Source organism: Prosopis cineraria, unplaced genomic scaffold (assembly GCF_029017545.1).
Source record: "Prosopis cineraria cultivar Desert tree isolate PC_DT_omini unplaced genomic scaffold, ASM2901754v1 PC10, whole genome shotgun sequence".
Taxonomy (NCBI): Eukaryota; Viridiplantae; Streptophyta; class Magnoliopsida; order Fabales; family Fabaceae; genus Prosopis; species Prosopis cineraria.
In genome coordinates this window covers 33,459,087-33,468,834 of record NW_026555341.1, presented here as the reverse complement: position 1 = coordinate 33,468,834, position 9,748 = coordinate 33,459,087, and the positions used below count along the sequence as shown (strand labels likewise).

At 36.1% G+C, this 9,748-nt stretch overlaps 1 protein-coding gene across 2 annotated transcripts; it reads right to left on the bottom strand.

Moving 5' to 3' along the window:
* Positions 1-760: 760 nt before the first annotated feature.
* On the bottom strand, positions 761-9,124 carry LOC129321623 (receptor-like protein 4). Of its 2 annotated transcripts, XM_054967458.1 has the most exons (10): positions 8,957-9,123; positions 8,583-8,837; positions 7,764-8,456; positions 7,340-7,490; positions 6,762-6,833; positions 5,870-5,938; positions 5,466-5,534; positions 3,499-3,576; positions 2,531-2,736; positions 761-1,435 (listed from the first exon to the last, which is right to left on the bottom strand). In XM_054967458.1, the coding sequence occupies exons 1-10, from the start codon at positions 9,111-9,113 to the stop codon at positions 1,329-1,331; spliced, it is 1,857 nt and encodes a 618-aa protein (XP_054823433.1). In that variant the 5' UTR covers positions 9,114-9,123; the 3' UTR covers positions 761-1,328. The 2 variants fall into 2 exon arrangements, with proteins under 2 accessions (XP_054823433.1, XP_054823432.1); XM_054967457.1 differs by having other exon boundaries at positions 7,764-8,837; positions 8,957-9,124.
* Positions 9,125-9,748: the final 624 nt, after the last annotated feature.

Genomic DNA, 9,748 nt, shown 5'->3' with positions numbered 1-9,748 from the left:
TCACCCCTAATTTTCAAACTAATATCATTTTTTATATTTATTCTTATTTAATAAAATGTTTTACTTTAAAATAAATATAAAGTGATTTTTATTATGATTACTTTTGAAAAAAATATTAATTACATCTTGAAATATTAAAATGTCTAACATTTTTTAATATTCAACTCCTCAAAAAAAATATCTTACATTATTTAAAAAGGGAAGGATATTTTAATATTAGGGATAAATTATATAAGTTATGTGAAAATAACTTCTCTAATCCTTGAAATTTTACAATGAAAACCCCTAAATCCATACATGGATGCAAATATCTGCGGTGCTGTTAATTTGCATGTTATTTCATTAAAATGATATAATATATAATAGAGGGTTTATTTGCATATAATTCAAAATTTAAAAGGATTACGTATAACCTAAAATTTGAAAAAGTTATGCTGTCTACATTAAAAAACAAAAATTTAAGAAAGTATTTGGTCGGTAACATATTATGCTCTATTAATAAAATAATAGAATAATTTTTTGATGAGAGGAATATAATTCTGTCACCTTTCTTCCAAATATATATATATGTGTGTGTGTGTGTGTGTGTGTGTGTGTGTGTGTGTGTGTATAATTTTGCATCAATTTGATCTCAATTATAAGAGATTTGACCTGAAATGATGCTATTTGATTTAAAAAAAAAAAACACACCCACACACTCACACACTTCCCAAATAATTTCCATTAAATTATTCAATGGAATAAATAATGGCAAGCAAAATAAAGAACTTTTTCTTTGGTAATAAAATAAACTTTTAATGAATAATCAGGCACGTCCAATGCAATCAGATAATATACAAGTAAAGAACTTTAAAAAGTTCATAGCACAGCAAAGCCCACTCACCGTTATCTGGCCACGAAAATATCAGTGTACAGTGCTAAGTTAAGCAGAATAGACACATGTCAACCTAAAGCAGACACTAACTCGTGGTTCAAATTACTTGCATTGAATCGAAGTGTTCCTATCACCTGTTCATTAAAGTTTGTAAATTCTTGTGTATGGTTACTGATAAAGCGGCTTGTGTCTGTGATGGGTGTGGCAAACAATGTGTAACACAGCATCGCAACAAGTGACTTCCACAATCCCTGACGACATAAAAAGCTGTACGAGAAAAGCCAAACCTCAGGAAGCCGTTCTTTTGCTCTCCATAAAGTTAGGCAGTGATGTCACATCAACGTCGCTCAGCATTGATTGGTGTATTTGCAACCTTCAATTTCCTCTCAGTAAAAGCTTTGTTGGTGAATGTCTTGGGAATCAACCTCCAAATCCTGAGTTCAGTCAAACTCGGTTACTGTGAAGTATATGGTGTATGTAAACCCCTGGCATGTTGGCTCTCCATCTCAAGATGCATCAAGGATTTGTGTCTTTGATATCGGCTTCTCTTGCCGGCTAATGCTGCGAAAGAAGACATAAAACACATGTAAGCAAAGAATCTTTTGGCGTATAATTTTTAACCAGACATTCCTGTGTTCACTCAGTCAACGTGACATAGGCTTACTAATTAGTACCTAAAATCATTCAATAAACTGAGTTGTAACAAATATTATTGACTCCAACTATTTGTGAATAGAATCTATAGATAACACCGCAAAATTAGACCGAGAAAAGATCATTTCTAACAAGATTGAAGCTTGTGGCACCTATGACGATTACGTACAAAGACAGAATAAAAGGATTGACTCTAAATTGCCGCCATGTCTGAAAATTGTCCCAAGTTTTAGATTGAAAAATTGAAATTATTGGTGATACTCGAATTGAGTAGCATTCAGCAGCTGGAGAATTTTGAACCGATGAGCATATGGTTCCATCACAAGTAAATGGATTGAATACAGCCCATTTAGAGAAATCCAAATAAATGCAACAGTGACATTACAAGAACTATTGCAAATAGGTTTTGATAAAACATGAACGGTAGGTTTAACCAAGGATATTCATCAAAAGGTACAGGGCAATATTAACGGGCTTTGCACATTCCACAGGAGCCATATTTTGAATTACTAATTTGACCAGATTACATAGATCAGTTTCACAAACAAGAAAGGGAAGCATAAATATGGCAGGAGCCAATAGTCTGCTAAAGAAGTATGGAAAAAAGAAAAAATCTTATATATGGAAATTCCGATTCATGTATCTAAACTATAACAGTGAGATTCTCGTAGACAAATTTTTCAAGTGCTTCAAACTGAAGTTGCAAGATGCCACCTTCAACACAGAATAATACAGATTCGCTCATGGTGAAGAAAAGCTGTGATAAAGACCTTTTGCAATATGCTTTTGTCAATAGAGAAGTGAAAATTTTAAAATACAAAATATATTCTGCATAAAAAAGCCAATTGTCTAGGTTTAAAGTTATAATTTTCCTAATATGCATAAAGTATATTGAGATCAATGTAAATAGTAACATAAGGAAAATCTCCCACACAGATAATAATACTACCAAATATACTTGAAACAACAAAAATGGCTTGCCAGAAATGAAGCCATACTTACACATCAATTCATGGGGAAGACCAAAATCATATTCGTTCCTTCTCCTCCTGACATAAATATATACCAGCACCAGTACCGCACAGAAAACAAAAAGGCATGACAAGCCTATTGCAATCTTGCCCCAAGTAGATAGTCTTCCATTCTTCCACAACAAAGGACATGCTGGCAGAGATGGCACACCACACAAACCTTTGTTGCCAGAGAGACTGATAAAAAAATATATTTATCATCCGAATTATTAATTAGCTATTACAAAGGACTACAACTTTGACAGAAGAAAACTATCCTATGATTGCACCAAAATATATGTATGTATATATAAAATATATATCCTTTGGCGAAATGCTATTTTTGCACCCATTACAACAACAACAACAACAACAAGCCTTTATCCCACTAGGTGGGGTCGGCTACATGGATTGCAAGACGCCATTGTGCTCTATCATTTATCAAGCTTTTACAAACCTAACAAAATACAAACAGGTCTGACAAAATTGCATTGGACACCTGATTTGTGCCACTTTATGGTGAAATGAAACTGCATGCTCAGTAAAACAAAAAATAATAGCAGAGGTAAGTTTTTTATGTTGTCATTCGATTAAGAACATTGAGCATTAGGTGGGACAGTTTTCATAAATCATCCAAATTTTACTTCAGTTTTTCAGAAATATACAAATTGAATAACCTTTACATGAGAAAAGGTGGGTACTAGAATCCACAATGGACAGAGAAGAGGCAGAATGACTTTTATGTAATAACATGCATCAGTCTCTCCTTCAGCATTCAAGCTGATAAGGATGACACAGTGAGCTTGCATGGGACTTTTGTGGCTCTACTTGCACTTAATTTAGACGGAAAGACAAGTAGAATGGTCAACCAGATAGGGATATCATCCAAGAAAAGATAAATTAACCAATATTCCATTCTGAACATAGTGTCATGCAGAAACTCGGGTTAAAGTGACATACTCAAAAGCTCCCCCATGCACACCAATTGAATAAAGTCCTTCTGGCACTTGTCCTTCCAAAAAGTTATCATTCAATAGCCTGGCAAGATAAAATGGATTAGAAAACAAACACCAAAGCAATACTGTACTACAGGTTAGTATATATACTCAATCTATCCATGCAAGAGGGAGGAGATACGTAAAAAAGTCTCATCTTTGAATTCCGAACACTACAAATCCTAGAAAACTGCTAATGTAACAGCTTCATCGGGACTGTTTTAACGCAGGTTTTACTCCATAAATCAGAAAATCTAAATGTCATCCTTTGCTCTCTTTGACCATCATCTAGTTATTGATCTCAAGAAACCAAACTTATTACGCATAAGAAAAGGACAGGTTGCAGTTAATTCATCAGTTATTTGGGTTTTGTACACACTGCTCACCCAAAGCTTAACAAGTGTCATTTGAACCACCAGAAGTTCGCTTCTTCATAGCTCAACTGTCCAAACCTTCATGTGATTCGAGGCTTGTTCAATTTCCTAATATCTGTTTTTAGATTTTTCTTCACGTACCACTCCCTTCTAGAGCATCTACCACCACATGCCAACATGTGAGGGCAAGTCTGATGTTAGCGGTACGCTGACATGCTCAGAAAAGGCCAACAGAATCCTAACCTTGATAATCGAGTTAAATAGCGAAGATTTTCAGAAGATGACAGAAAATTCCCGTTTTATTGTTGCAAGAGCAGAAATCTCAAAGTTTGCAAAAGTATATTCTCATTTTCAATATGCCACCCCCAAGGATAAAAGTGGTTGCACTCGTAATATTGAGAATTCTGCCCGTGCTACCCAATTATCATTGTTGGCAAACGAATAGTAGGCAGACCAGTTCATGCAACAAATGCATGTATTCTGTCTTGCCCCCAGAATCTTCAGAACCATCAAACAATGGCATACAAAATAAATAAATAAATAAGAATTTCTAAGGAGGAATATTTTAAGCTTCTTGACATGGCATATTCCTCAGATTTTCTACAATAATATGTCTATTAGAAAACTAGCAAAGAATCTCACTTGTTCCATCGTCTTTCTTCCCAACTCTGATAATTTAGGATTTAATGACAAAGAAGAATATGGGTAGAGACTTTGAATATGTGCTTTGGTCTTCACCACAAAAAATGGCTACGCTCAGGTCTATGTTCTGGACTGTTCTAAGAGCTTCTTACTTGTAGCCAAGATAACCTCAGTGCATCTCTTCATCTCTGCGGTTTCAACCTTCAAGTGGCCTTTACATAAGTAAGATATTAAGAATGCTTTCCTCCATGAAGATCTTCAAGAAGAGGTCTAAATGAAGCAACTGATGGGGTTTGTTTCTCCAAGGAGAGTAAAGTGATGTGCAGCTTAAATAAGTCAGTACATGGTTTAATTCAGCCTTGGGCATGGTTTAGCAGGTTTAGTAAACTAGTTACACCCTTGGAGCTTCAACGGTGCCGAGGGGATCACTTTATTTTATAATTATAGTCCTATTTGGAGAAATATATCAATTTCTTATGTTGAGGATATTGTGTTTTAGAAGATGATGGCCAAGAATCTACCAACTTAAAACTGCCTCTTCAACATAATTTTCAAACCTAAGGTTTGGATTGTGGAAGTACTTTCTTGGCATTGAGGTGCGTAGGTCATATTTATCTCATTAGTCATCTTATATTCTTATTTCCAGGAGTTAGTTTCACTATCAAGTTTTGATAATTTCAATAGTATAAATAAAGGATGGCACCGAGATGAAGAAAGTTTCTCCCTTGTCCCTTCAGTTCCCAAGTTTTGTGCAATGTGAATATTTTACACACGACAATTTTTGAGATTTTAATGAAATATCAAAACGTTTAAGAAAAGCGTATTCAAGCAAATTTCAGAACTAGATGCCAATCATGACATGTTTGTGCCTTTATTGACAGAGAGAGAAATAATAGATAACAAAATGGACACTTACACAAGCTGCAAACTTGAAGAGGCTAAACTGTCTGGTATGGAACCTGTTAACTCATTGTTGGACAAATCCCTAGAGCATACATTATAAGAAAATAAGTTAAGTATTGCATAATAACAAGGTCGTTCTCCTCTATCAACAAGTAACTCTGCTATTTATATAGCATGAGTTGCGGCTGACATGTAATTGTGCAAGAAAGATATAAGGAAATATCACAATTTTTCAGAGTAGTGGCGAATTCATTGTAAGAATGTTAATTATAACTCCTCAGTAAATTATTAAAAATAACTTCAGTGCATAAAGATATTGAAAATTGATCGTCATTCATTGAAGAAAGATCCACAAAGTTGAGTTTTGTGAATTTGCCCGAAAGACTGGGTAACGACTATACCATCAGTAATACTTACACGCGTATCAGGGATTTTTGCCCGAACCCAGAAGGTATGGAACCCCGCAGAGAATTAGAACTTAAGTTCCTGCAATTTTTTAGAGAGATTACTCGATAATTGAAAGTTCACAAAGACTTGATTAATGATAGAGTATAATGGCACCATGCAATCCATGCAATCGACCCCATCTAGTGAGATAAGACTTGTTGCTGTTGTTATTGTATTACTAGATACTTGAAAACAATATAAATATGGCAAAAAATTGGTATAGAAGGCAACATGGTGCCTGAAAACATATTATAATGAACAATGATCTTCTACAGAAGATTTAACGTGGATCCATAATTTTGACCAGCTGGATTTAGAGAGAAATGCTTTATAGATAATGAATGTGGATAAATGATCATGGATACCACTGAGAGAGAAAAGCAAACCAAACGAAAACGTTTTAAGGACAACAAGTTAAGGCAAGGCTAACTATAACACTATTACCTTCTCGTGCATGTTATAGTGCTAATCAGGCATTGACGATCCAATCAACATAGTTGAGAGAATTTTAAATTTTAAGTTAAATAATGTAGCCACCAAATGAGAGAACAAGGCTAATTGAAACTTGAAAGAATCAAAACCCATCAATTTGAGAATGAACATTGCTGTTGTTGTAATTCAAGGAACAGGTAAGGAAAACAAGGAAGGAGAGTACAAGGAGAACCGCTGGTTCTAACTACTGCTTAAATCACATAAACACCAAAGGCGCTAGAAAACTTTTAACCCAAAAAACAAATCTGGAATTGACATATTTCATACTGAAGAGTGGTGTAATGGTAGCCTTAACATGTATAAGCCGTATAATGATTAATGAAACATGTCTGGCATTAAAATATACAAACTTCTGGCAGCTGATACTTACAGGCTTACCAAGTCTGTCAAAAGACTAATCTGGTCACTTATATACCCTTTTAAGCCTTGACTGCCAAGATCTCTGTAGTTATCATTAAAATAAAGATAAAATCAAAGCCATAGAAAAGGAATTATAAATTAAAGAAACAAATTGAATCTTCTGCCTTTTCTTCCATTTTCCTTTTGTGGATCAGTTATTTTTGTATGCATTAGTAATAGCAGTTTCACCCACAATCCTCCGTCTAGCTTCTTCACACCCCCCAAAAAAATAATAAAAATAATAAAAAAAATGTTTTTATACTAGCTGCAAATAAAAATATGATTCACAAATTTAAATAAATAAATAATTTTCACAATCTTTCTTGCTGAATGTCATACAACCAGCTATGATGATTACTTTTATTCCCTACCGCATATATATTCGGTGAGTGGAACCTGACCTCCATCGTTAATCTTTCACATTAAGTATGCCGCATCATTTAGTAAGATTTCACATTAAGAGTCATCGTGCACGTTGCATCATTCCTCTCCCGAAATTCAACTTAAAAATGTAAATAATAAATTTAAAGAAGCGTAAGACATGCTTACATTTCACTTATCACGAGGGCGGCATGATTCTTATTAATGCGGCAGGTGACACCCTCCCAAGCATCCCAATTAGTAGGAGCACAAGGATCACCATTCCAACCCATTCTATCAGGAACACGAAGTGACTCTTTCAATGCCTTCATGGCGATTACTGCAAAAGGGTCCCCAGTTAACAACCACGATTATTGGGTTTTATCTTTAGCCAGCAAAATCTTATATTACGAAAAAAGTAATTTCATTAACCATTACATTAGCATTGTATCCCTAACTTTCGGTTTCCTCCCTAATTATCTTTCCATTGACGTAATAACAACTTACAAGTACACGATTAATTTCAGATGCCAAAGAAGAAAACTCGTATTTCTTTTTAGTAAACGCAACTAAACCTGTCTATCGTATGTGCATCAACAGTTCAGCGACGTACCTTGTTGCTGCATGGTTGAAGGATCAATGGGTACCAAAGCATAATTTTCAAGCCCACTAATCAGAGGGGCACCTACTGCAGCCACAAGCTTCACAGTCAACACACTGCTGCTCAAATTCCTCATTATATAATGCCAAGTAAAGGCAGCAAAGCTTCCCACCTGCTTGTATATGTCAACTCTAGTAACATTCTTGCCATTGATCAACACATCGAACACCCTCTCCCCGGCCTTCTTCACACTCGAATCAATTTCCGCAAAATGCAACCATACCAAGTAATCTAACTTCGCATCCACATTCAAATTGTACTCCAACACACCATCTTCTCCCCCAACCGTCACCGCCGACTGGTACAACTTCATCGGAAAATAATTGGGCTTCTGTTCAGTTCCGCTTATGGTGTTCCTCGTGGATACAGCTCTAACACCGTCACGGTTGCGGTGACTCGATGCACCAAAATTTGATCGGAATTCGGAATCGGACTGCCATGACCGACCAAAGAGATCAGTGTCATTGCTGAATCCAGGACCCCATTGATCAGTCCCGCAAGATAACCTCCCGTAATTGACGAGAACATGCTTATTTCCAGTGCTCGTCGAATCGTAAGACAAAGGATCGACATGTAGGAGTTCGAGAGAAGAGATTACCGGAGGATCAGTGGCCAAGCTGTAAAAGCAAACATCAGCCTCACCGTCTGCGACATAGGCAAACAGATCAGAATACGCACCCCCTGCAGCTATGGATTCTGGCCAGGGGGAGCGCCAGCTGAAGACAACGGTGCCCTCGACGGCGACATCAAAAGAAGGAGTGTGAGACTTGCCATCGTAGTTGTCGTAAACGACGAACGTGCGGAGAAAGTACCGACCGGAGGGCAGAGAAGGGAGGATGTAGCAGTTCTTCTTGCCATGAGAGACGGGAAAGAAGCGAAGGGTCTTCTCGTAGGGGTAGTGGAATCGGAGTGGCTCGGATACGACGGAGGAGGCGCCGCCGGTGAAGAAGCGGTCGGAGAGCCAGGTGGTATTGAAGGGGTCACTGGTGTTGGTGGGACTACCACAGTCAATGTGGTAAGAAAAACCTGTGAGAAAAGAAGGATAAGGAAACAGAAAGCAAGAATTAGGTGCGGAGACAAGCTAAATGGGGAAAGTGATTGAATTATTAATAAGATTACGTAAACGCGCAGAGATGAAAGGTTACCGTAGGGGTACGGTGTAGAGAAGGAGGAGGAGGAGGAGGAGGCGACGGCGGCGGCGGCGGCGGAGATGAAGGCGAAGGCGAAGGCGAAGAAGGAGAGTGACATTATCGCTGCAGTGGACTGGGGATTGATGTGGTGGGAGGGTGAGTGATCTGACATAAAAAGGAGGGAAAGATGGGGTCAAACGGAGGAGAAAAGAGAGAATGAATTTGAAGTTTTGAACAGATCGGCATATAAATGGACCTTTCACTTCACGCGGGAGTGAGTGGGACTAATAAGGCAATGTTCACCCGTGAGGTTTTTTTTTTTTCTTTTTTTAATAATAATAATAATTAAATTATATCCCATCCGATTCATTTTATATATATATAAACATTTTTCAACAAAACAAATCATTTGTCCGTTTTGACTAAGTTTTAATTCAATCTTAACATTTCTCTTAACTGAGTCAATTATAATTCAATTTTTAAATTTTAATTTAATATAATTTAATTTTTATAATTTTAATAGTTTAAAATATTAATTTTTATATTTTATAAAATAAAATTAAAATTGTGTTTAATTTTACTCTTTATAATATCTATAAAAATGTAAAGTTTTAGTAATTTAAATTAATCTAGGTTTTATAGTTTTTAGAATCAATGTAATATATGGTGTTCTTTTAATTAAAATGAAATTCATTACAATGGTTTAAAACTAGGGCTGCAGAAAAAATTAATTTAATAGGATTTCAACCTAACCTGAAATCTAGTCCTTTTTATTAAAATGACTGAGTTAAACAACCCATAGTCTGG